Source organism: Lepus europaeus, chromosome 16 (genome assembly GCF_033115175.1).
Source record: "Lepus europaeus isolate LE1 chromosome 16, mLepTim1.pri, whole genome shotgun sequence".
In the NCBI taxonomy this organism is placed as follows: Eukaryota; Metazoa; Chordata; class Mammalia; order Lagomorpha; family Leporidae; genus Lepus; species Lepus europaeus.
Genome location: NC_084842.1, coordinates 18,585,230 through 18,612,465, shown reverse-complemented (window position 1 = coordinate 18,612,465; position 27,236 = coordinate 18,585,230). Strand labels below are relative to the sequence as shown.

The 27,236-nt window shown below is 38.2% G+C and overlaps 1 protein-coding gene and 1 long non-coding RNA gene across 5 annotated transcripts in view; one reads left to right on the top strand and one right to left on the bottom strand.

Annotated features, from left to right (window-relative positions):
• Window positions 1-27,236, top strand: part of LOC133775374 (uncharacterized) — a 49,596-nt gene that overhangs the window by 9,943 nt on the left and 12,417 nt on the right. Inside the window, exons 3-4 of the long non-coding RNA XR_009868237.1 lie at window positions 25,534-25,657; window positions 25,928-26,129. This is a non-coding gene — a long non-coding RNA (uncharacterized LOC133775374). The remainder of the gene's footprint in view (window positions 1-25,533; window positions 25,658-25,927; window positions 26,130-27,236) is intronic.
• TUSC3 (tumor suppressor candidate 3) overlaps window positions 26,396-27,236 on the bottom strand; it is a 213,113-nt gene continuing 212,272 nt past the window's right edge. For 3 of the 4 annotated variants that reach the window (XM_062213664.1, XM_062213665.1, XM_062213667.1), the window contains one exon: window positions 26,403-26,889. Coding sequence is in view for 1 of the 4 variants with exons in the window: in XM_062213665.1 (XP_062069649.1) it covers window positions 26,874-26,889 (16 nt within the window). In the remaining 3 variants the exon portion in view is untranslated. Of the gene's footprint in view, window positions 26,890-27,236 lie in introns of all 4 variants that reach the window. The other variant, XM_062213666.1, reaches the window with a different exon arrangement.

The window sequence follows — 27,236 nt, the reverse complement described above, 5'->3', positions numbered from 1 at the left end:
TATATATATATGTATAATAATTTATATATATAAAAGAAAGCAAGCCATATTGCTTTCTTTTATATATATAAATTCTTTATATATATATAATTACTTTGAAAATCATATTAAAATGTCTCAGAACTTAACAATATGTGAAATATTTAATTTCTAAGATAGTTTCTTGAAAAAAGTAACCAGTAGCTTAATCTGTCACAGGAAAACTGTAAACTATCACACAGAAGGATGATGTGAAAATAAAGTCACATACATATTTGAAATGCCTGGAAGGTGTAAACGTTCTAGAGCCATGTGGTGGAGTGGATGGATATTTTTTAAAGCACAGGAAAAGAAGACTGTATCAAACACCGGCATGAAAATAATAAGCTCCATTACCGTGAACATTTCTCTTCTGATCCTCTTGTATTACACCTTAGTTGATCTTTAAATGGCTTTGGATATGTTTCAAGTGTTTCTTCATGTGTTAGTATGCCTGTGAAGACTAAGGGAATTAGAAATGCAATCTTTTTTGCTTTCCCTCTACACAGAAGGTGATAGAGGGGGCTTATCCTCCGTGTTCACCCTCCAAATGCCAGCACCATCCAGAGCTGGGCCAGGTAGGAGCCTGGAACTTATCTGGGTCTACCACATGGGTGGCAGGGACCCAAGTACTGGAACTGTTATTTGCTGCTTCCCAGATTCATTAACATGATGCTGGATTGGAAGCAGAGCCGCCAGAACTAGAAGCAGCACCCTAATATGGTATGTAGGTATCCCAAAAGGTAGCTTAACCCACTGTGCCACAATAATGTCTCCTGCACTATTTTTAGGTTCCATATTATTCTATCTTTCACTTAAAAAATTAACATGTCTCTGCTCAAAAATTATAGAAGTACAGATGTAATTAAAGATACACATTTTCAGTTTATGTATCTTGGTAACATTTAGTGGCTTGCTACTTCATTGAGATAGTGTCATATGCTCTGAGGAAGTTTTAATTTGCTTTAAACTTTTATCAAGAACAGTTTGCAAGTAATGAAGATGTAACTTTTGGATAGTTCTGAAAAAATACTTGTGATTTGTCTAGGATCTTAAAGTGTGTACAATAGGGATTTAGTTTCCTTTTAACATATGAAACTGTTACAAATGAGTTTGTTGTATACAAACTTACTGTTAGGAAAAGAGGCACAGAATAAGGAGGCAGTGTGCGAATTTACAGCCAAACTGAATTTAATCAGAGAAAATAAATTCGTAGGGGTGGGTGACCAACTGCCCACGTGCACATTGAAGGACCATTTGGCAGAAGGTCCTGACCCTCCAGGGGCTGGCCCTCTTTTTATTTTAGGAGGGCTAGGGATTGGGGGGGCAACAGGCAGAGGGGAATTCCAGGAACTGGGCTTGGCCTGGAGAACCTGGAAAAGAATGCAGGGTGGGGTCTGAAGGCAGTAGGGTGTGAGACCCAATTGAGATTCAAGGGCAAGGAATGCATTCTTTTGGGCAAGAATGGCTGAGGCTTATGTTTTTGTTCCATCACTTAGGCTTGGTGGTCTGTGCAAATACAGAAATAATGCATTGAAATAAGTATAATGATTGTATTATAATCTATAGTATATAATTTCATATATGAATTTGTTTTATATACATTATGTAAAACTTACTATAATTTCTTGGCTTATTGGCTAAGATCAAGAGTAGTAAAACAATATATGAATTTCATGTATTACATATGTAATATTATATATATACTATATTATATAATACTATATTATATAATATAGTATAATATTATATATTATACTATATTATATAATATATTATATAATATAATAATATATAATATAATACTATATTATATAAAATTTCTAAACATCTCAAATATGTAAAGAATTATCAATTTACATTTCAACATGGGAAATTTATTAATGCTAGAAGTCTATTTTTTTAAAAAATATTTTATTTGAAAGTCAAATTTCTGAAGAGAGATCTTCCATTCACTGGTCTTCCATTCACTCTCCAAATGGTTACAACATTGGGGCTGAGCCAGGATGAAGCCAGAAGCCAGGAACTTCTGTCTCCAGTGTGGGTACACAGGCCCAAGCAGTTGGGCTGTCCTCCACTGCTTTCCTTTTTTTTTTTTTGACAGGCAGAGTTAGAGACAGAGAGAAAGGTCTTCCTTTTTCCGTTGGTTCACCCACCAAGTGACCTCTTCTCTCATCTACCACCTCCTGCCCCTTGGTCTTAAGCAGCTGTCTATGTTTCTATGGGTTCAACTTTTCCATATAAAAGTGTGACTGAAATACAAGTGGGTCCATATATAAGTGTAATCATACAGTATTTTTTCTGGACCTGGCTTATCTCACTTACCTTAATGTCCTATAGATATCCATATTGTCACAAAGGACAGAATTTTCATAGGTACAGTGTTTCTTTTAAAGACTTACTTATTTGAAAGGCAGAGAGAGAGAGAGAGCGCGTGCAATTTTATGTCTGCTGGTTCACTCCCCAAGTGGCTACAACAGCCAGGGCTGGGCCAGGGTGAAGTCATTAGTGTCAGCTGGGTCTCCCATGTGGGTTCATGGACCTTAGGTCTTGGGCCTTCTTCCGCTGTTTTTCCAGGCGCACTAGAAGGGAGCAGCCAAGACTCAAACTGGTGCCCATATGGGATGCTGGCATTTGAGGAAGTGGCTTGACTATTGTGCCACAATGCTGGCCCTCATAGGTACAGTACTAAGAAGATAACCAAACTTTACTCTGTCCCTCCTTCTCCTGATCTTTCAATCCCCTTCCTTCCTTTCCTGCCTTTCCTTCCTTCTTTTCCTTTAATAGTTGTGAAGCAAAATTTCAATCCATTTTGTAGTCACAGGCTTAAATCACCACTAAGCATAATTTTCAAAAAGTAGGAAGAACAATTCCACAGGAGTATATACAAGGGCTAAAAACAATCATATCACAAGATGTCCATTTTCTTCCTATATGTATATATTGTATACTGTATTATCTAGCAAATATGGGGAAATTTATGCTACTTGTCTTTTGGGAACTGGCTTATTTCACTAAGCATAATGTTTCCAGTTGCATCCATTTTGTTGCAAAGGATAGGATTTCATTCTCTTTTTAGCTGAGTATTATTCCATGGTATATATATGCCACATTTTCCTTATTCAGTCATCAGCTGGTGAACATCTGGGTTGATTGCATATCTTAACTATTGTGTAGTGAGTTGCAATAAACAGGGGTACAGATAATTTTTCATATGATTTTATTTCTTTGGGTAAATTTCCAGGAGTAGGATGAATGGGTTCAATAGTAAATCTACTTTCATATTTTAGATGAATATCCATACTGTCTCCCACAATGTTGATAATAGTTTACTTCCTACCAACAATGTATTAGTGTACCTTTTGCCTCACATCCTCACCAGCATTTACTGCTTTTTTTTTTTTTATTTTTGGATAACAGTCATTCAGACTGGGGTGAGGTGAAACTTCATTCTGGTTTTGATTTGCATTTCCCTTTTGCATTTTTTCATGTGTCTGTTGACCACTTGTATTCCATCCTTTGAAAAGTGTCTGTTATGTTCCTTGCCCCCTTCTTAACTGGATTGCTTGATTTGTAGTTGAGTTTTCTGCTCCTTATAGATCCTGGATATTAATCCTTTATCAATTGCATAGCTTGCAGATATTTTCTCCTATTCTGTCAGTTGTCTCTTCATTTTGATGTTTTCTTTTGCAGTGCAAAGACTTCCGGCTGGGTGTCCTCCTCGTTGTCTCTCTTTGCTTTGATTGCCTGTGTTTCTGGTGTCAGTTCCAAGAAGTCTTTGCTTATAGCAGTGTCTTGCGCAGTTTCCCCAAGGTTTTCCTCTAGTAATTTGATGATATCAGTGACAGTTTTACCTAATTGATCAATTTTGATTGGACCTTTGTATAAGGTAAACCTTATCTTGTTTAGTATGTACATTTTGATGATAATAATTCTTCCAATCCACAACATGGAAGAATTTTCCATTTTTTTCTATGTGGTCTTCTATTTCTTTAAAAAATTTTCTGTAACTTTGATTGCCAAGACCTTTCACCTCCTTGGTTAAATTTATTTCAAAACACTTAATTTTTTGTAATTATTGTGAATAGAACTGACATTAAATGTTCTTTCTCAGCCATGACATTTTTTATACAAATGCTATTGACTTTTGTGTGTCAGTTATACATCCTGCAACTTTACCAAACTGTCTCATGAGTTCCAATTGTCTTAGTGGAGTCTTTTTGTTCCCCCATGTATAGAGGGGAACATCTGCAAAAAGAGATAATTTGACTTCTTTTTTTCTTTTTCTATCTCTCTCATCTCTCTCTCTTTTTTTTTTCCCCTCTATTTGGCCTAATGGCTCTGGCTAAAACTTCCAGAGCAATTTGTTTAACAGTGGTGAAAGTAAGTATCCTTGTTTGGTTACAGATTTGAGTGGAAATGCTTCAAACTTTTCCCCATTCAATATGATGCTGGCTATGCGTTTGTCATAAATTACCTTGATTGTGTTGAAGACACAATCCTTCTATACCTAATTTGCTTATGGTTTTTATTATTATGAAAGGATGCTGTATTTTAACAAATGATTTCTCTGCATCTATTGGAATAATCAGATGGGGTTTATTTATTTATTTTTTTAATTTTGACAGAGTTATAGACAGTGAGAGGGAGAGACAGAGAGAAAGGTCTTCCTTCTGTTGGTTCACTCCCCAAATGGCCGCTACAGCCGGCGCTGCACCAATCCGAAGCCAGGAGCTAGGTGCTTCCTCCTAGTCTCCCATGCGGATGCAGGGTCCAAGCACTTGGGCCATCCTCCATTGCTTTCCTGGGCCACAGCAGAGAGCTGGACTGGAAGAGGAGCAACCAGGACTAGAAACTGGCGCCCATATGGGATGCTGGCACCGCAGGCAGAGGATTAGCCAAATGAGCCACAGCGTCGGCCCTGAAATAATCATATGGTTTTGATTCTTCAAATTGTTAATGTAATCTATCACATTTACTGATTTCTTTTTATAGCTGAACCATGCCTGTATACCATAAATCCCACTTGGTCTCAGGGAAGGATCTTTCTGGTGTGGTGTTGGATTTGATGAGCTAATATTTTGTTGAGGATTCCTGAATATATATTCATTAGGGATATTTGTCTATAGTTCTCTGTGTTGTATCTTCTTACAGTTCAGGAATGAAGGCAATTCTGGCCTCAAAGCAAGAATTTGGGAGGATTGCCTCCCTTCAATTGTTTAGAATAGTTTAAGAAGAATAAGAATTAGTTCTTTAAATTTTATTTTAGAATTCAACTATGATGTTCTCGGATTCTGGGCTTTTCTTTATTAGAAAGGTCTTTATTACTGATTCAATCTCCATCTTATTTATTGGTCCATCTTGGTTTTCTGTGTCTTCACCACTCAATTTTGGTAGATTGTATGCAGGAATTCATCCATTTCTTCAAGATTTTCTGATGTGTTGGCATATAGCTGTTTGTAGAAATTCCTGATGGTTCTTATTATTTCTGTAGCATCTCTTGTAACATCTCTTTTTTGTCTCTGATTCGCTATGTTTTTTTTTCCATTCAATCCCTGATGGGCAATTGGCTTGTTTCTGTATTTTTGCTATTGTAATTCATACTGCAAGGAACACAGGTGTACAGGTAGCAGCTCAACATAATCATTTCACTTCCTTTGTATATGCACACAGAAGGGTTTCTGGTCATACAGTAAATTTGTTTTAATTTTTTTTGAGAAAACTTCCCATACTTGTCTAAAATGGCTGTACTGATTTCTAAACCAAAAGGTGTGTTAGGGTTTCCTTATATTATCCTTATCAAAACTTGTGTTTCACAGTTTGTGATAGTAAACATTGTAACAAGTATAAGGTGGAATCAGTTTGTGGTTTTAATTTTCATTTCCCTAATGATTGATTAGTGGTGGTAAGCATTTTCCCTGTATCTAATGGCCTTTAACATTATTATTTTGAGAAATAGCTATTCTATCCAAGTCCTTTGTCCATTTGTAAATGGGGTGATTTTCTTATTAGATACTTGATTTATTTATATTTTGGATATTTACCCATTATCTGGATGATTTAGAAACAGTTCCTCAATTTTGACTTATTTCTTCACTCCTAATTGTTTCGTTATCTGTGCTGAGCCATCTTAGTTTGAGGCCATCCCATTTTTCTGTGTTTGCTTCTGTTGCATGTGTTTTTGGAGGCCTACCAGAGAAATTACTGCAGGGACCAACATCACGGAGCCGCCCCATGTTCTCTGCCAGTAGTTTGTTTCTGCTGTTACATTTAATGCTTCAGTCCAATTTGTGTTGGTTTTTATCGGAGGTTGAAATAAGGGTTACATTTCATTCCTCTGTATGTGGATAGACAGCTTTGCCAACATCATTTATTAAACAGACTGTCCTTTTCTGTGTTGTGTGCTCCTGGCAACTTTGTTGAAAATTAATTGACCATGGATATGAGGCTTATTTCTGGGCTCTCTGTCCTCCTATATCATTTGTCACTGTGACTAGTATTTTATTTTAACATTTTTATTTAGTTTCAGAGAGAGAGAAAGTGTGTGTGTGTGTGTGTGTGTGTGTGTGTGTGGAGAGAGAATGAAAAAGAATTAATCTCCCGTCCAAATGCTGGCAACAGCTGGCGTTAATCCAGGAATGAGGAAGTCATTCTGGGTCTCCCAACTCTGGAGCCATCAGGAAGCTCCAGTTGGGAAAGGGGACCAGCACTGAAATCCAGGCACTCCCATTCAACACATAGGCATCACAATTGGCATCTTACTGCCAGGTTAAATCTCTACCTCAGACAAGACCATTTTGTGTCAGTACCATGCTATTATGAGTACTGTAGCTTTGTAATATATTTTGGCATCAGTTAGTGGGATGTCTCCCATTTTGTTCCATGTGTTCATTGTTTCTTAGCTACTCAAAGTCTTCTGCAGTTTCCATTAAAATTTTGGATTTTTTTTTTCTATTTCTGTGAAAAATGGCATTTGGTTTTCATAGGGGTTGCTTTGAATCTGTAGATCAAACACTTGGGTTGTATAGACATTTTAATACTCTTTTAGTCCATGAATATAAACAATCTTTACATTTATTTGTATCATCAGTGTTTTATGGTTTTCAGTATCCTTCTTTGGTTATGTTATTCTTAAGTATTTTTCATGATATGGCAAATGAAACTGTTTTATTTTAAAAAAGATTTATTTATTTGAAAGATAATGACAGAGGGAGAGAGAAATCTATCTTTCATCTGCTTTGTCTCTCCCCCCTGTATCTGCAACAGCCAGAGCTGGGCCAGGCTGAAGCCAGGTGCTAGGAACTCCACCTGGATTTCTCCCCTGTGAGTAGCAGTAACCCAAGTAGCAGTGAACTTCTCAGGGAGCTAGATCAGAAACAGTAGCCAGGCTCCAAAAAGGGATGGGAATGTCCCAGGTAGTGACTTAAACTGCTGGGCTGCATCGCCCACCCCATGGGATTGTTTTCTTAATTTTACTTTTCAGGTAGTTCACTGTAAGTTAGAAAAGTGCTCCTGAGTTTCACATGTTGATCTTTGTATTTTGCAACTTTGCTGAATTATTAGTTCCAACACTTTTTGGTGAAGTCTTGGGGCTTTCATGTCATCAGCAGGGACAATTTCATTCTTTCCTTCCTAGTCGGATGCCTTTGTTTTTCCTACCTAATTGCTCTAGCTAAAGCTTCCCATAGTTTGTTGAATAGAAGCTGTAAGAATAGGCATCCTTGTCTTTTTCTTGATCTTAGAGTACAAGTGTTCAGTCTTCACCACTGAGTATGTTACCTGCTAGATGTTACCTATCATTTTTTTTATAATTTTTTTCCCAATTTATTTGACAGAGTTATAGACAGAGAAAGAGACAGAGAGAAAAGTTTTCCTTCTGTCGGTTCACAGCCCAAATGACCGCCACAGCCAGCACTGCGCTAATCCAAAGCAGGGAGCCAGCTGCTTCCTACCAGTCTCCCATGCGGGTGCAGGGGCCCAAGGACTTGAGCCATCCTCCACTGCCCTCCCGGGCCACAGCAGAGAGATGGAAGAGGAACAACCAGGACTAGAACCGGTGCCCATATGCGATGCCGCGATGCCGGCACTGCAGGTGGAGGATTAGCCAAATGAGTCATGGTGCTGGCCCCAAGTTGTTGGGTTTTTTTGTTTTTTTTGTTTTTTTAATTCTCCTGCTTGCACCTTGACCCAGTAGTTGTTCCTAATCACATTATTTAATTTCCATACACTTAGGAATTTTTCCATGATTCATCTTGTTATTGATTGTTAATTTTACATTATTCTAATTGGAAAAGATTATTAATGTAATTGTATGCTTCTTAAATTTGTTAAGACTAATTTTGTGGCCTAACATAAGCACTAAAGAACATTCAAATAGCCAACAGATACATGAAAAAAATGCTCAGTTTCACTAACCATCAGTGAAATGCAAATAAAAACCACAATGAGGTTTCACCTCACCCTAGTTAGAATGGCTAGCATACAAAAATCAAACATTCAATGCTGCTGAGAATGTGAGAAAAAATATCTTAATACACTGTTGCTAGGAATGTAAAGTAGTACAGATATTGTAGAAGATGGTATGAAGATTTCTCAGAAATTTGAAAATAGATCCACTTTATGACCCAGCCATCTACTCCTGGGAATTTACCCAAATCAAATGAAATCAGCATATGAAAGAGTTATCTGTACCCTCATGTTTATTGCAGCTCAATTCATAATAGCTAAGATATGGAATCAACCCAGATGTCTATCAGGTAATGATTGGACAAAGAATATAGTATATTCTGGATATACGTGATGACTGGATAAAGAATATGGTGTGTGTGTATAGCAAACAATATTATCCAGCCATAGGAAAGAATGAAATCCTGTCTTTAACAACAAAATGGATGTGACTGGAAAGCATTATGCTTAGTGAAATAAGCCAGCCCCCCCTCCAAAAAAAAAAAACCCTGATCTGTGGCAACTAATGGAGTACAAGAAATGTAATGTAAATGCGAAAAATTGACACTTTTAGATTCAAATGTTTGCTTACAGTCCTTGTATATATAGTTGAGGAGCAGTGTTTTTTTCTTATTATTATCTGTTGAATTCTTTATTTAGTTGAGAGTTAAGCTTATGATTATAAAATAAACTGTAAGCATGTCATTGTAAAAATTAAAAGAAAAAATAAGAAAAGGAGGAGGAAGAAGGTTGGGAGTATGAGCAGGAGGGAGGATAGGGTGGAAAGTACACTGTACTCCTAAATCTGTATATAGGAAATTTGTTCACCATATACACACACACACACACACGTATATGAACATTATGTGAGTGTTTGAGATTAATGTATATTCTATTGCTATTGGATACAATGTTCTGTGCATATCTTCAGAACAATTTGGTTTGAAGTATAGTTCAGATCTGATGTTTTCTTCCTGATTTTTCTGTCTGTTGTTGAAAGCAGGGTATTGAAATCCCCTACTCTTACTGTTTGTACTCTTTCCTTTAAATATCTTAAATTTTGCTTTCCAATACTGCATATAAATTTATTTGCAATTATCATATCCTCTTGATAACTTCACCTTGTTGCCTCTTTATAATGGCCTCTTTTATAGTTTTTGACCTAAAGTCACCTTTATCTGATAGAAGTAGAGATACTCCTCTTCTCTCTTGGTTTCCATTTGCATTGAATACCTTTCCCTACCCCTTCACTTTTAGACTATGAGTACCCTTTAAGGAGAAGTGAGTATCTTCTAGACATTAAAAAAAAAAAAATTAATGGGCCAGTGTTCTGGCACAGTGATTTAAGTATCTGCCTTCAATGCCAGCTTCCCATATAGAAGCCAGTTTGAGTCTTGGCTGGTCCACTTCCAATCCAGCTCCCTGCTGATGTACCTGGGAAAGTAGAAGTTGGTTCAAGGGATGGGGCTCAAGCCACCCATGTCGGAGACACACATGGTGTTCCAGGCCCCTGCTTTGGTCTGGCCCATTCCTGGCCATTGGGGCCATTTGGGGAGTTAACAGGTGGATGGAAGATGGATCTCTCCCCCTCTCCCCTTCTCGCCCTTCCCTCCCCCCCCCTTACCCCCTCTCCCCCTTCCCCCTCTGCCTCCCTCTCTCATAAATAAATCTTTAAAAATTTTATTAGATACAGCTAAATATGAGAAAGGGTGAGAGATTGAGAGGGGGACAGAGAGAGATTGGAGAGAGGAGAGAGAGAGAGAGGAGAAACAGAGTTCTTATCTACTGATTCAGTCTCCAAACGCCTGTAGTGGTGGAACTGGTCAACTGAAGTTGGGAACCAAGAATGCAATCCAGGACACCCAGGTGAATAACAGGAACCCAGTTCTTTAAATCCTCACCACTGCCTCATACGGCCTGAATTAGTAGGAAACTAATTTGAAATTGGAACTAGGAGTTGACCCCAGCACTCCCATGTGGAAGGCAGCTTTCTTACCAACATCTTAACTGGTAGGCAAAGTGGCCATCCCCCTTTTATTTAATCCCTTTAGCATACTCTAATTAAACTTTTTAATTGACAAGTTTTTAAGCAGACTTAGAAACATTGGGGTACTATGTGATAATCCTATATACATTGTATAATATCCAATCATTATAAATATAGCTATCTCTTCAAATCCTTACATTTCTTTATTGTAAAATAAAAAATCCAAGTCCTGTCTTCAGGTTTTTAAAAAAGAAATGCATTATGTATTATGTATGTTCCTTTTATGCTGTTTGAAGAATTTTATCCATTTACATTCAAAGTACTTACTGCCAGATAAGAACTTATAGTACCATTTTTGTTAATTATTTTGGGGTTGCTTTGTAGGTCCTTTGTTTCTTTCTCTCACTTTCTTCTATGTGGTGAAGATGGTTCATTGCAGTGCTATGATTTAAATATTTTCTTTTCTTTTGTGTTTGTCTTACAGATTTTGGTTTGTGGTAATCCTGAGGCTTACATAAAAGCCAATCACAATTTGATTACATACAAAGCTGCATTTCACTTTTCTTCCTAGTGGTTTATAGTTTTGATGTCACAATATACATCTTAATAACTTATATCCCTTAAATTTATTTATTTATTTTTAAAGATTTATGTATTTATTTGAAATTCAGAGATGCACAAAGAGAGGCAGAGAGAGGGAGAGATGGTGGGGGAGGTCTTCCATCTGCTGGTACACTCCCCAATTGGCCACAGTGGCTGGAGCTGTGCCAATCCTGCGCTGATCCAAAGCCAGGAGCTTCTTCCAGGCCTCCCACGCACGTGCAGGGGCCCAAGCACTTGGGCCATCTTCTACTGCTTTCCCAGGCCATAGCAGAGAGCTGGATTGGAAGTGGAGCAGCCGGGACTCGAACGGTCGCCCACATGGGATGCTGGCACTGCAGGCAGTGGCTTTACCCACTATGCCAAAGCACTGGCCCCAACTGATACTATTATACTGGGTCCTTTGTATGTGACAAAGTGCTTTGTCCTTGCTACTTTAAAAACTATTTTCTGTGGACAGTTTGATAATGATTCATCTCAATGTGGGCCTCTTCAAATTCATGTTACTTTGTGTCCTTTTTGAGTTACCTATATCAGGATTTCTATTTCCTTCTTCATGCCTGAGAATATTTGTGCCATAAATTCTGTGAAATATGAACCTATTATTACAATTCTTGGTGTCCCATAAGTCTCTTAAGGGATCTTTACTCTTTTTCCTCCTAAGAGTAATTGCCCTACTTCACTGATGCTTTCTTTTATCTCATGCTGTTAAATTTCTATATTGAATAACATTCAGTATGGTTATTCTTCTTGTACTCTTTATCTCTGTTGAAGTTACTATTTTGCTCTTGCATTGCTCTGCTGACCTTGGTGAGCATCTTTTTAAAAATTATTTTGAATTCTCTGTTGAATAAATCACGTATCTTTCACTTTTTTTGTTTAAAAGGGGGATTTACACATATTAGATGACACAACTGCCTCTCCTAGGCTTGGCAGTCTGGCCTTGCCTAGGAGAAGAATCTCAGTAATTCGTCCAATCTTTTTCTAAGGTGACTCTCAAGGTCTTTGTCCAAACTGCTGTTCTCTGTTTCTGCTGGCTCCCAGAGGCTTAGGATGCACTACATACTGTCAGTATAAACCCAGCCTTCTAGATATGTGGTAGGAGCACCAAGATTTTAGGTGTTTTAGTTCCTTCTCGCACAGTGACACTGAGCATACATGTTTATTTCTGACCCAGTCTGCACCTAAGCCCTGGGGTGGGTCTGTGAAAGATGCCTGCGCTCTTGCTCAGAGAGCACCCTGTGGTCTTGGGGAGATAGCCTCTGGAGGTTGTCCCATTGTCTGTCCACCCATTTGCTTTCATTGACCTAGGGTGACTTAGGAATGCAGAATGCCCTCTGCTCCCAGAGCTAAGAGGGATGAGTTCCTTGGGTATAAAAGTTGGGGTGTTCAGTGCATGGACAAACTCCTCCCAAGAGGAATTGGTAGACCCCAGGTATTACTGGGGTGAGCTGAGGAAGAAGGTTTGTTCACGCTGCTGGAAGTCAGCTGATACAGTTGGCCATCTTAATTCTCTGCAACAGGCCAGTGAGAAGCTCAGCTGTCATTAGCAACTGTTGGTGGAGTATGCTGGCAATTCCTTTCCAAAAAGAAACTGGAAAATTTGAGTTTTAGTTCCTTATTGGCTCTGATCCTGAGTGATGAGACCCATATAAAACTGTGTGCCCATATAAAATTGTCACTTTTTCTGTGGCTTCCTGAAACTCTTATCTGTCGAATGCCTCCTGTTCTCAGAGTTGGTGAATTAAGAGCCAAACTGTTGGGAACTTTAGAGTTAGGGTGCAATATATCTGGTCCAAACTCTGCTGTCCTCAGGAAAAAACTGGTTGGTGAGAATTCCTTTCCAATTGTATGACTTAGTGCCTGGAGTAGGATCCATGGCCAAATGCGCCTCAGCTTTTCCAAGCTGTTCAGTGTGAATATTTTCTCAGTTTTCCAATGCAATGATCTTTCAACTCAATTCTTTTTGGGAGGCAGCTGAGTCCTGAAAGAGGTTTATTTGGTGAGTTTGTAGGTAGACAGTGCCTAAAGACTCCTGTTCCACCATGTTGTTAACATCACATTGTCCTTTTGTTTAATGTCATAAAGTCACTGATAACTTGGTCTGAGGTAAGAGGATGAGACAGTCATAAAAGGCTTAAATCTTTAAAAAAAAAAATTGAGTAAATCCAGGTTTGAACTGTAATAACATCCCTTGGATATTTCATATATAATCTCTCCTTGGAAGGTGGAAAGTAAATTCACTAAAATAGTAGATGTTATAAATTTTCTAGGGGAAAAATACTAGACAGATTAATGTTGATTTTTCTTACTGCCTATGCTAAAGTACATTTTTATGGCAGGATAAAAATGAATTCCCTTAAAGGGAAATTCCATAAGATTGACATAACAAAATGTAACTTTTAGCTTTTTACAAAAGCTAAAATCTTCTTGTGTAATATTTATGGTAGAGGAATGGTGGGGTATGTGTTCCATTACTGACTCGGTTGACATTGTGTGGTACAAGACTGAGTTTTCCAGTTGTCCTTTTCTTATTTTTAGTATCATTCCATTGTGGATAGTGAAGATACTGTTGGAATTTCAATATTTTAAAATTTGACACTCGTTGAAGATGTGTTCTAAGTTGAAGTAACTTCATGTGAACTTTAGAAGAATATATTCTATGTGTTTTGTGTACACACACACACACACACATATTTCCCCATGCATTCACTCCCAACTTGTTTTGGTCTTTCCATCTAAAGGGACTCTGGGGGCCCATGCTGTGGTGTAGTGGGTAAAGCTGCCGCCTGCAGTGCTGGCATCCCATTTAGGCACCGTTTCAAGTCCTGGCTACTACACTTCCAATCCACTATCTGCTATGGCCTGGGAAGGCAGTGGAAGATGGCCCATGTTCTTGGGCCCCTGCACCCACATGGGAGACCCAGAAGAAGCTCCTGGCTCCAGACAGGTGCAGCTCTGGATTTTGTGGCCATCTGAGGAAATGAACCGGCAGATGGAAGACCCCTCTCTGCCTCTGTCTTTGCCTCTCTATAACTCTGCCTTTCAAATAAATTATTAAAAAAAGGACTCTGGGGCCAGCACCATGGCTCACTTGGCTAATCCTCCACCTGTGGCACTGGCACCCTGGGTTCTAGTCCCAGTTGGGGCACCGGATTCTGTCCTGGTTGCTCCTCTTCCAGTCCAGCTCTCTGCTGAGGCCCAGGAATGCAGTGGAGGATGGCCCAAATCCTTGGGCCCTGCACCCACATGGGAGACCAGGAGGAAGCACCTGGCTCCTGGCTTTGGATAGGTGCAGCGCGCCGGCTGTAGCAGCCATTTGGGGGGTGAACAACAGAAGGAAGACCTTTCTCTCTGTCTCTCTCTCACTGCCTGTCAAAAAATAAATAAATAAAATTAAAAAAAGAACTCTAATGTAAAGTGTACAGTGAGATTTAAAAAATTCATTTAGTTAAAATTGTCAGGTATTTGTATTTAATTGATAAGCAAAGCTGACTCCTGTAGTTCTGTTTGCTTTCTATATAGTGTATCTACTACTCAATTTTTTCATTACTGTGTTTTGATATTTTCCCCATAGACTATTTGACTTATTGTTTTCCTTTCTGCATGTTGTAACTTTATTAATGATTTCCCTGGGAGTTAAATTAATAAAATTTATAATACAGTTTTTATTAATAGCAACTTAGCCTCTATAGCTATGCAGTTATATACATTTTTACTCCTGTCATAAATTAATTTTTGTATTGCATACCTTTTATAGATTTATAACTATATCATGCAATTTTCTTTGAGGTCAGATAATTTTTTTAAAAGAAATATTCGCTGTTAGGGCTAGTATTAGGGTGCAGCAGATTAAGTTGTCAAGTGCAATGCTAATATCTCATCTGAGTGCTGGTTCAAGTCCTGGCTGCTCTGCTTCTGATCCCACTCCATGCTAATGCACCTGGAAAACTAAATGGCCCAAGTGCTTGGGCCTCTGTACCCACATTGGAGACCTGGATTGAGTGCCAAGCTCCTGACTTTGTCCTGGTGCAGCCTCAGTCATTGTGGCCATTGGAGGGATGAACCACTGGATGAAGACTGTTCTCTTTCTCTCTCTATAATAAATCTTAATAATAATAAATCTTAAACGTATTTTTGGCTGTTAAAATATATTTTAAATTGCATTGTAGCTACACATATTTAGTTGCAAAAAAAATCTTTTTTAAAAAGATTTATTTATTTGAAAGTGTTACACAGACAGAGGAGAGGCAGAGAGAGAGAGAGAGGTCTTCCATCTATTGGTTCACTCCCCAATTGGCCGCAACGGCTGGAGCTGCACCAATCCAAAGCCAGGAGCCAGGAGCTTCTTCTGGGTCTCCCATGCAGGTGCAGGGGCCCAAGGACTTGGGTCACCTTCTGCTTTCCCAGGCCATAGCAGAGATCTGGATCGGAAGTGGAGCAGCCAGGACTAGAATCTGCGCCCATATGGGATGCCGGCACTCCAGGCCAAGGCGTTAACCGGCTCAGCCACAGTGCTGGCCCCACAAAGAGTTAACATTTCAATACCTGTCTATATTGCATAGTGATCAGGATACTAGGCATACCTATCACCTCTGACATTTACAAATTGTGTTGGGAAGAGTTAAAATCCTCTCTACTATTTACATATTCAGTTAATTGTTGCCAATTATATTTCTGTGATTTAAAACCTTAGAAGATAGCCATTCTATTTGTAGCCTTACAGCCATCAGTAATCCTGACAGACTAGCCAGGACTTGAACCAGGCACCTTGATATAGAGTGTGGGTATCCCAAGCAGTGACTTAGGCACTCTGCCTGACACTTGTCACTGCAGAATGTTTTGAATTCAGGTATTATAATGGCTCTAGCTTTGTTATTGTTCAAGAAATGTTTATATATTCTGGATCTCTTGTAAATCCATGTGAATTTTGTGGGTTTTTTTTTTTTTTTGGTAGTTCCGTGAAGATGATCTCTGGTAAAAAATACTTCCATTGAATTAGTAGATCACCTTGGGTAGTAAAGATATTTCTAAAAATATTCTTCCAATTCATGATCTTTCTTTCTACTGTGTGTCTTCCATTTCTGTAATCAGTATTACGGGATTTTCTTCATACATGTCAATCACTTCTATGTCAAATTTATTCCTAGATATGTTTTTCTAACTTTTGTGAATTGTATGGCTTTGTTGACCTCTTAAAAAATGTTTTAAAGATTTATTTAATATCTGACAGGCTATGTTATAAAGAAGGGGAGAGAAAGGGTGAGAGGAGGAGGGTGAGAGAGGGAGAGAGAGGGAGAGGGAGAGAGAAAATCTTCCATTTGCTGGTTCACCCCCAAAATGGCAGCAGTGGCCAGGGCTGCCAAACTTAAGCCAGGATCTTTATCCCAGTCTCCCACATGGGTGCAGGGGCCCAAGCACTTGGGCCTTCCTCCGCTGCTTTCCCAGGCACATGAGCAGCAAGCAGGATGGGAAGTGGAGCAGCTGGGACTTGAATCAGTGCGCATAATGGACACAAGAGCTACAGGTGGTGCCTTAGCTCACTGTGCCACAGTGCCAACCCCATTTCTTTGATTTTCCTTGCTTGAGCCACCAGTGCTGCCTACTAGATCTGCATTAGTAGGAAGCTGGAGTACAGTTAGCACTGGAAATCAAACTCCAGTCCTCTGATGTGCGATGTGGGCATCTTAACTGCTGACCCCACTTTCTAGATTTGTTCGCAGCAACTTTTTTACCAGTGTGGAATAAGCTATTAACTTGTACATGTTGACTTTGTATACTGCAACTTGACTGAAAACAGTTACTGACTGAATCATGTTTTGGTTTTCTTTGATATATAAAATAATTTGCCATCTTTCCTATTTGGGTACTTTATATTTCTCGATTTACTGTTCTGCCCAACACTTGCAATACTGTCCTGAATAATTGTTGAAGTGGATATGCTCATCTCGATCCTGATCTTAGACAAAATGACCTCAGCTTTTCCCTATTCAGTGTGATACTGGCAGTTGGTTTGTCCTGTATCACCTGTATTGTCTTAATGGCACATTCATCCTATATCTATTTTTTTTTATAATGAAGAACTGTTGAAGTGTTTTTTTTTTCTATAGAAATCACAATGTTTTTTTCCTTTCATTCTGTTAATGTTATGTATCATGTTTATTTATTTGCTAATGTCAAACCATTCTTAGATCTCTGGAATAAATCCCACTTACCAATGTCTATAATCCTTTTACTGTAGTATTCAATTAATTTTAATATTTTGTTGAGTTTATGTACATCATGCATATAAGTCTGTGATTGTTTTCTTTTTTTATTTTGTTTGGCATCAATGCCTCATGAATGAGCTGGGAAAGGTCTGCTCCATTTCATGATTTTCAAATGCTGGAGCACTGTTAGTGCTTCTTTATATGCTTCGCAAAAGTCAGCAGTGAAACCATCTGGTCATGAGCTTTTGTTTGATAGAAGTCTTTTTGTTACGATTAAATCTCATTTTCATTGATCTGTTTTCTATATCTTTGTTGGTTCAATTTTGGCAGGTTCTATGGATCTAGAAGCTCAAACATTTCTTTTAGATTTTCCAATATTTGGGCATAGTTTTCCATGATAGTCCATAATGACCATTTGTATTTCTGTGATATCAGCTGTGATCTCTTTAATTGTTTTCTTCATTAGTGTTGTTTGTCAGTTAAAATTAACTTACATAAACCAACTTGTTTTGTTGATCTTCAGAACAGTTTTTGCTTATTTAGTGGTTATTTCTGCTCGGTTTTCTTTATTCTGCTAAATTTGGATTTGGTTTGGTTTTTAATTTTTTAGGTCCCTGAGGTACTTCAGGTTATTTTAACTACTTACTTTTTTTATAAATATACTTACTTTTGCTATCAATTTTTGTTGTTACTACTGCTTTGGCTATATCTGATTGATTTTAGTTAGTTGCATTTTCAATTCTTTCAAGAAATTTTAAATTTTCCTATTTATTTCTTCATTGACCTTTTTGTTCATTTGAGAGAATGATGTTTTAATTTCTACGTATTTGCCTAATTTCTAAAGTTCCTCCTATTGATTTCTAGTTTTATTCCATTGAGATCAGAGAAACTGCATGCTATGAAACTGATTCTCTACAAATTGATAGGTACATTCTGTTACCTAACATATTGCCTGTCCTGGAGAACGCTTCATGTGCTGGTGAGAAGGATGTTTACCATGCAGCTACTGGCTGAACTGTTCCATAAATTTGGTCTGTGGTACAGGTTAACTCTGATGTTACCATTGTGACTTTTTGTCTGAGTGATCTATCTGTGTCCACCCATGAAAGTGGGGCACTGAAATCCTGGACTGTTCTGTTTAGAGGTAATGTTTGCTGTATATAATTAGGTACTCTCATGCTGGGCATATATATTTACAACTGTTATTTCTTCTTGAATTATCTCCTTATTACTTAGTGGACCCCATATCTGTTTTAGTGTTTGAATTAAAATACAAAGAGAGAGGTATATAGTTGTTCCTGCTTGGTTGTTTATTAGCATGGTGTATCTTTTTCCTTCTCTTCAACCCCAGTCTATGTGTATCTTTACTGGTGAAGTGAGTTTCCTGTACAGAGCATGTTGTAGAACCTTAGTTTTTAATCTACTCAGCCAGTCCATATATTTCACTTGGGGAATTTAATCCATTTACATTCAAGGTCCTAACTAAAAAATTGGCATATTCTTGTCATCTTACAAATTTTTTTCCGTAACATTTGTTCCTTTTTGTGGTTTGCTGGTTTTGTGCTTTAATGTTTGATTTTTCTTTGTATTGTCTTTTGTATATCTACTGTACCTTCAAGCTTCATAACTTTTTGTTTCCTCAGTGGAAGTTAATCTTTTGCTTCCAGTATATACTCCCTTAAGCATTTCTTACAGGACCAAGGTGGTGGTTGATCATCTCAATTTTTCTTGTTGTGGAAAGTATTTGTTCTTGGTAGGGATTTTTTTCCTTCAGAATTTGAAATCGATCACTCCATTCTACTCTAGCATGTAGGGAAGTCTACTAGGAAGTCTACTGCTAACCTAACAGGGATTCACTTACATGTTAATTGATGTTCTTCTGTCATATTTTTGGAATTGTTTGTCTTGTACTTTTTAAAGTGTGCACACGAAATGCCTAGAAAATACATTTAGTTCAATCTATCAGGGGTTCTTTGGGCTTCCTAGACCAGGCAGTGCCTTTCAAAAAATTTGGAACTTTTTTAATTATTGGAGTTTTACTTGCCATTTATGTCCTCTTCCCCTGAAACACCCATAATGTGCAGGTTTGCTCGCTCAATGTTTCGTAAATCTCAAAGGATTTAATCACTTTTCCCTTTTTTTTCTGGTATAATGAGGTTATTTAATAACATCTGTCTTCAACCTCAAATAGTTTTTGTGCTAAATCTGAATTGGTTTTGAGGTTTTCCACTGTATACTTTGTTCATTTATTGAGTTTATTAGTTCCTGTGTTATTTTTTTGATTATCTTTTAGCTCTTTGCAGAATTTCTCATTCTAACTATTAATTTCATTAAGTTCTCTAGCATTGAACTATTTTAAATTCTTCAAAAATTGTCAAAGTCCTTTTGAGTCCGGTCTTAGTTTATTTCAGAGGCATCAATCTTGGATTCATGCTTCTAATGTCAAACATTAGCTTTGTGCATCTGGCAGGTCAGTTGCGTCTACCCATCTCAAGTTGGTTGTAAAAGACTTTGTCCTGGTGATGGATCCCATGATTTTGTCTTTGGTTTCAGATGGGCATTTTGATGGTGTCTGTGTAGTTTCTTCAGATGTATCAATGTTGACAATTTTGTGCAGGTAGCCTACGTTGCAGGGTTTGTGGGATTATGCACCTAGCTGGGATGTAGCCCTCTTAGATGACAAACTCATTTACAGGACAGAGTACTCATCAGTTTTAGCATGGGCAGGGTAGCTGTGGTGGACAGAGGTGGGTGTGAAGAATGCCTGGTGGCAGTGCAACATGGGGTAAGGCCATACCTCTAGGCCTAGATGGGGCAGCTGCCTGTGTTGAGGAGCTATATAGGTGATGTAACAGAGCCTCCAAGGGCTGATCTGCTCAGGGCAATCTGTCCAACTACTTGGGCTCTCAGCAGGCCACATTTCTGAGAATGGAACGTTCAACTGGCTCTTGGGGACCCAGGATGATGGATGCTGCCTAATGGCAGCTTCAGCAGGCTGAGCCCATCTGGGAAGACTGCTTGGTAGCTTCCCAAAATCATTATTAGTGCATATTAGTGCTATCAACTTCTCAGGACCTGTGAGGGCTAAGCTGCTCAGGTTGTGCTGACAAGCTACTTTTTGGAGGTGGATGCAGCCATACTGCTTCTTTTTTTTTTTTTTTTTTGACAGGCAGAGTGGAGAGAGAGAGAGAGAGAGAGAGAGAGAGAGAGAAAGGTCTTCCTTTGCCGTTGGTTCACCCTCCAATGGCTGCTGCGGCCAGCGCATCTCGCTGATCCGAAGCCAGGAGCCAGGTGCTTCTCCTGGTCTCCCACGCGGATGCAGGGCCCAAGCACTTGGGCCATCCTCCACTGCCTTCCTGGGACATAGCAGAGAGCTGGCCTGGAAGAGGGGCAACCGGGATAGAGTCCAGCGCCCGAACCGGGACTAGAACCCGGTGTGCCGGCACCGCAAGGCGGAGGATTAGCCTGTTAAGCCACGGTGCCGGCCTGCCATACTGCTTCTTGGAGGCACTGAATGCACACCAAATGGCTCAGAGTTGATTACTTACCTAGGAAACAAAGTTCCAGACAAAAACAATACTATCTTAAAATTTAATATATGTAGTCATCTCTTAATTTCATTTCTTCATACAGCTTTGCATTTCTGTCTAGTGTTTTTTCATTTTCAAGGTTTTCCTTTACCGTGTTTTATAAGGTATGCCTATTAAAAATCAATGTTACCTTTCATTTGGGAAGGTATATTTTATCCTTCATTTTTGAAGAATAAGTGTCACATAATTCCTCGTTAACTGTTTTAGTACTTCATTGATGACCTCTGGTACATGTTGAGTCACTCTTTGCTTATTTCTAATTCTCTTTAAATAATTTGATTATATCCTGTCTCGTTGTGCTTATTACTAGGGAGTCCACTGAACCTTTTGAGTATTAGATTCTTGTCAAGTTTGGGAAGATTTCAGACATTTCTTCAAGTATTCTTTTTGTCCTGTGACTCCCATGCATATACTGGTATGCTTGAGGGTATCTGGTAGGTCTCAGTGGCTGTTTCTGATTCTCTCATTTCACCTGATCCATCTTAAGGTTCACTGATTTTTAATTTTTTTTAATTCTGCCTGTTCTGATGTGGACTTCTCTAGTGGATTCTCCAATTGTTGATTATTGAATTGCCCATTCTAATAGAATTTGGAATATGTAGGAGCCTTTCAAAAACCCTATTCTCCAAAGTATCACACTGACCAGATAGTCCTCCTGGGCTTTCAGCTGTGGGTCTTTGTCCCAACTGTGTTCTTCTGCCATAGGCAGTAAAGGTTTGTTCATTTACTCTTTGGTGCTTTCAAGACAAGACATCATTATCTGCATAACCATTTTTCACATCTAGAGGGACTTCTGAGATGAATCAGAGACAAACCCCTGGGCAGTTTTTTTAAGCAAAAATACACACATGCTGCTGTTTTTTTTTTTTTTTTTTTTGGGGGGGGGGGGTTGTAGACAAGATCTATTCTTCATCCCACAAAAGAAACCCATACTAGAAAAGCATCCTGCTCTCTTTAATAACCACTGCTGACTGGGGAGAAGAGGAAAGGGTAAGACAAAAATGCCATCAACCTATTGTGTTTGTTGCTCTTTCCTTCATTTAAGCATTTGCTTGATTGCTTTTAACTTTTGACTGTTTTCAAGATTTCCAATACAACTAGTTCACTTTATGCCAGTGTTTCCAGTGTCCCTATGGAAGGGTAGCTACCTTTCATCTTTGCTTACAGTTGTTTTTTTTTTGACAGGCAGAGTGGATAGAGAGACAGAGAGGAAGGTCTTCCTTTTTGCCATTGGTTCACCCTCCAATGGCCGCTGTGGACGGCGCATCTCGCTGATCTGAAGCCAGGCGCCAGGTGCTTCTCCTGGTCTCCCATGCGGGTGCAGGGCCCAAGCACTTGGGCCATCCTCCTCTGCACTCCCGGGCCATAGCAGAGAGCTGGCCTGGAAGAGGGGCAACCGGGATAGAGTCCAGCGCCCCAACCAGGACTAGAACCCGGTGTGCCGGCACCGCAAGGCAGAGGATTAGCCTGTTAAGCCACGGTGCTGGCCTGATTACAAAATTTTTAATGTAAACAGACATGACATCATTTGGGTGAAACTGACATTTTTCTATTTCAGTCTGGATGAGGGGTGCTTTATTAAAAATTTGTATAAATAAAACTCAAAAATGTGTGTGTGACAAAAATATGTGCATAAATTTATAAGTAGTTAAAAGTATAGGAAAATTCATAAATGACAAATGCAGAAAGAAAATTTAGTGGTTAACATATGCATACTTGTCTCCACCCAGCGCTCAAACTTTTCACACCACTAGAAAAATATCATTAGATATATTATTGATCTGACCTTGACGGGCTTGTTGTTGGTGTATGGAAAGTACTATTTAAGATTTTAAACTTAATGACTTCTCTGTAGTCTGAGAAATGTTGAGTCTTTATGAGTCTATCAAATATTTGTCCCCAAGGTTCTCTAGCTAATGTGTTTGTCACAAGTCATTCTTACAACACCATGTTTAATGTTGTTTATCCCCAAACAATGATGTTATGCCTTATTTAGAATAACCACTCCTTTATGTACTTCTAGGGAGGTTCTCATAATAACAAAAAAGGAAGTAACTGTCAAACTCTAAGGTTATAACAAGATCCAATCTCCCCAAATCACTATGCCAGAATTGTAACTGACAAGTGAGGGATATTGCTTATGTATAAAATAATAAGATCAACGTACCTAACACTATTTCTTTACTTTTATGAATAGCTAATCCGAATTTAAGTATGCTGAGCAAAATGTAACAAGTTATTCATATATTATAAAATGAAAATCATATCAAGATTTAAGTTAGGATTTTACTCTCAAACTCGGTAGAAAAGTACGAGAGTGGTGAATCCATATTGAATACAGTGAGTCCAGTTGAAGTTCAATTCTAACTGGGCAGCAAAGGTAAAGATATCATTTATGTGATTTTGCCCATGTCACAGTGTGTAAGGAGATCATAGTTGAGTCTCTTTGCAGTTTTGTCTATTAAACTTCCAAGTTCTAATTCTCTGTAGAGTCACTTCTCCAAATCAACAACTGTCTATAGAGAGCCACTGGATTTTAAACAATGAAATTCCCTAAGCAGTTTTACTATGGCAATTATTTCAATGATCAGAAGCAAGCACAAAATGCAGGCTAGAAAACCTTTACTGATATTCAATAGGGAGGACTCCCTATAAGTGTCTTGAGAATCACCTGACTTCAGTAATGATTCAGTACCGTTAGGTTTAACAGACAGATGAGATGTACTCTGTCAATATCATTTCATCAGTTGTACACTAGCTGGAAGGTAATTTTGAGATGTGAGCAGACCAACAAAGGTAATTACAATTAATGAGTTTTATTATTTGTAGTAGTATTTGACCTCGAATTCCAGTTGTGATTTCAAAAAGTATTATGAAACATTTATTTATTTGAAAGGCAGAGTGATAGTGACAGAGTGTGAGAGAGAAACACAGAGAGAATTTCTAAATTCACTGCTGATTCACTTCCTAAATAGCTGTAACAACCAGGGTGGAGCCAGGCTGGTGCCAGGAGCCAGAGTCTCACACTTGGATGACAGGGGCCCAAGCACTTGGGCCAACTACTGCTGCCTTCACAGGCACTTTAATAGAGACTAGATTGGAAGTGGAGTAGCCAGGCCCTGAACTGGCACTCTGATATGGGATGCCAGTGTGGAAAGAGGCAGCTTAACTTGCTGTGCTACAAAACCAGCCCCTGTAACTTCTAAGTCAATTTTATGGAATGTAATACTAATTGATAGCGGGAGGGATAAAAGGAATTTGGACAATATGTGGTTCATTATTGTGACAAATAGACTACAACGGTGACTTGGTCAGCCCTTGCCCTGACTGTTGATGAACAGCTTAATACTTTATCCCTTTTAGTATTTTTTTTTTTGGTTGTTCTACTTAATACTATTGGATGAATTCTGTATTTAATACAGAGTTATTAAGTGTTGAAACTTAACTGAAAAGTGATCCCTGTTAAATATAAGAGTGAGAATAAGAGAGGGAGGAGATGTACAATTTGAGACACGCTCAATCAGACTTGCCCCAAATGGTAGAGTTAGAAACATACCAGGGGATTCCAATTCAATCCCATCAAGGTGGCATGTCACTAGTCCAAGTGATCAGTTTCTGTTTGCAATTGATCATAATTATAGGACTAAGAGTCAAAGGGATCACATAAACAAGACTAGTGTCTGAAAATACTAACCGATAGAATAAAAAAAAAGGAGAGAATGATCCAACATGGGAAGCGGGATACACAGCAGACTCATAGAATGGCAGATGTCCTAAATAGCACTCTGGCCTCAGAATCAGCCCTTAAGGCATTCGGATTCAGCTGAAGAGCCCATGAGAGTATTTTAGGCATGGAAAGCCAAGATACCATGGAAAAAAAACCAAATGAAAGATCTCTGTGAGTGAGATCCCAGTGGAAATAATAGGCCATCAAAGGAGGAGGTACCTTTCTCTGAAGGGAGGAGAGAACTTCCACTTTGACTATGACCTTGTCTAAATATGATCAGAGTTGGCGAACTCAAGAGGATTCCATAGCCTTGGCAACTCATGACAAGAGCCTAGGGTGATTACTGACACCATAAACAAGAGTGTCAATTTGTTAAGTCAACAACAGGAGTCACTGTGCACTTGCTCCTCATGAAGGATCTCTGTCCTGAATGTGTTGTTCAATGTGATTTAATGCTATAACTAGTACTCAAACAGTATTTTTCACTTTGTGTTTCTGTGTGGGTGCAAACTGTTGAAATCTTTACTTAATATATACTAAACTGATCTTCTGTATATAAAGAGAATTGAAAATGAATCTTGATGTGAATGAAAGGGGAGAAGGAAGCGGGAGAGGGGAGGGTTGTGGATGGGAGGGAAGTTAAGGGGGGACATTGTAATCCATAAGCTATACTTTGGAAATTTATATTCATTAAATAAAAGTTAAAAAAAATGAGATATTAATGGGGGAAGTCAGAAGTGGAGTGAGGGGTGAATAGGAACTTTTATAATCACCTCACAATTGTCGTTTTGTAAATCTAAAAAATAAATTTAAAAAATTGCTACCCAGTTATAGGTATTAGAACAAATGATTATACTTAGCTACTTATGAACAAGAACTAGGAAAATTATTATTTTGAATAGATTTGGGAATATGTGATAAGGTTAACACAATTTTACTTTATACATATTTTCATAGACTACTGTTTGGCAAAGATGGCTTTTATCTTGCTAGCACACACATTACTCTCCAAGACAACTTGATGAACATGATCCAGTGGCTTTGCTAATTGCCATTCTTCTTTGAAAGTTTGAGGCTTAGAGTAAGTATACTCAGATGATGCACACCTGATTCTTGATTGAGACTCTATTGCTAGAATTTCCAATGGACATAATGCTTGATGGTCTATTAATCAGTTCTTAGTGAAAACTAAGTAATAACCCTTAGGAAAAACTGTGTTGGACTAAATAATTATTTTCCTTAATTCATTCTTGGATAACACTACAGAACATGTATCAGCTTTGAGAGTTTGAAAGACTAGACATGAACTGTATTTTTCATTTCTGGCCATCATCTTCCCTTACTTCTACAGGTTAGATGAAATATACACCATCAATCTACAAGATTGTGAGAAACAAACAAAATAATGCATGCAGAAGTGCTTATATGCTAAAATAGGATGCAAATATAGGGCTACCCCCCAAAATTTGATTTTCAAGAATGTTTCACTGAGTTACTCATTCATACCAGGAAAATTGATCTTTTATCTGGATTCTGGGAATGGGGCTTTGAAGGTAAGCTTCTTCCATAAATCTTAAAAGCAAAATGTCCACTGTGGGTTAAAATAGCTTTTTGTAGTTTGGATCCCTGGGTGATACTGCTAAACATGGGGGATTATGACTTTGGAGATAGGGTGTGTTGCTTCCACTGCCTGATGCCTTAGAGACAAATATTAATGAGCGTCTTAGATCCTAGAAAAAAGCTCCTATTCATAGGTCAGGCAACAAGTTGTAGATGCTGGTCTTTCTGCTTCCTGTTTTATGCAGCTTTATCTAATTATGATAAATAAGAAGAAAACACTATTTGTAACAGTGCACATCCTTTATAACTGAAACTTCAATAAGTATAATTTTCAACATGACATTTTCATGCATATGCTTTATCCCTGTACAATACCCACAATTCTTTAACATACATTTCATAAATTTCCTTTAACTGTGTGATTTCCTTTACTAATGAGCGAGCAGTTCTAAAACATGAATTCATAGTTACATTGTCATTTATTTCAATCTGTGGCACACACTGAATTTAATATGCTTTAAAAACACTTGGATGTTTCCTTTGTGGAATATTAAATGTTGCTACTCATTTCTATAAATTAAATGTACCAGAAAAACCCACAGTTTAAAAAAAGTATACAAGAATAAGCTAACTTATCACAATCAACAAAGAGATGAAATCATGAATTCAAAGTAGTATAACGTCAGGAACAGTTTATCTTCATGGCAACATTCACTTTACACAAATCCCACTTGGCTTCATTTAATTAAAAAGCTGAAAAAGAAAGAAAATTATTATGTGCTGAGCATAATGAAACATGTAAATATAATAAAACTGTTATAACTTTTAATCCATACAGCTAGCTTTCATATATGGACAATTTATCTAAACTGGTTCTTAGACTAGGGTCAGGAGCAGGGTGAGAACAGGGTTCAGGGTGAGAGAAGTTAATAACTTGAATTTTTTGGTACTTAAATTCACATAAATAGCTCCTTCTTTTGCTGGATACCAACAGCAATAGTTCAATCAGCATTTAAAATGATAATATAGGGGAAATAAAGGGAAAGGATTGAAAAATATTTGAAGCGAGCCATTTGAATATCATAAATATTGTTTTTCTT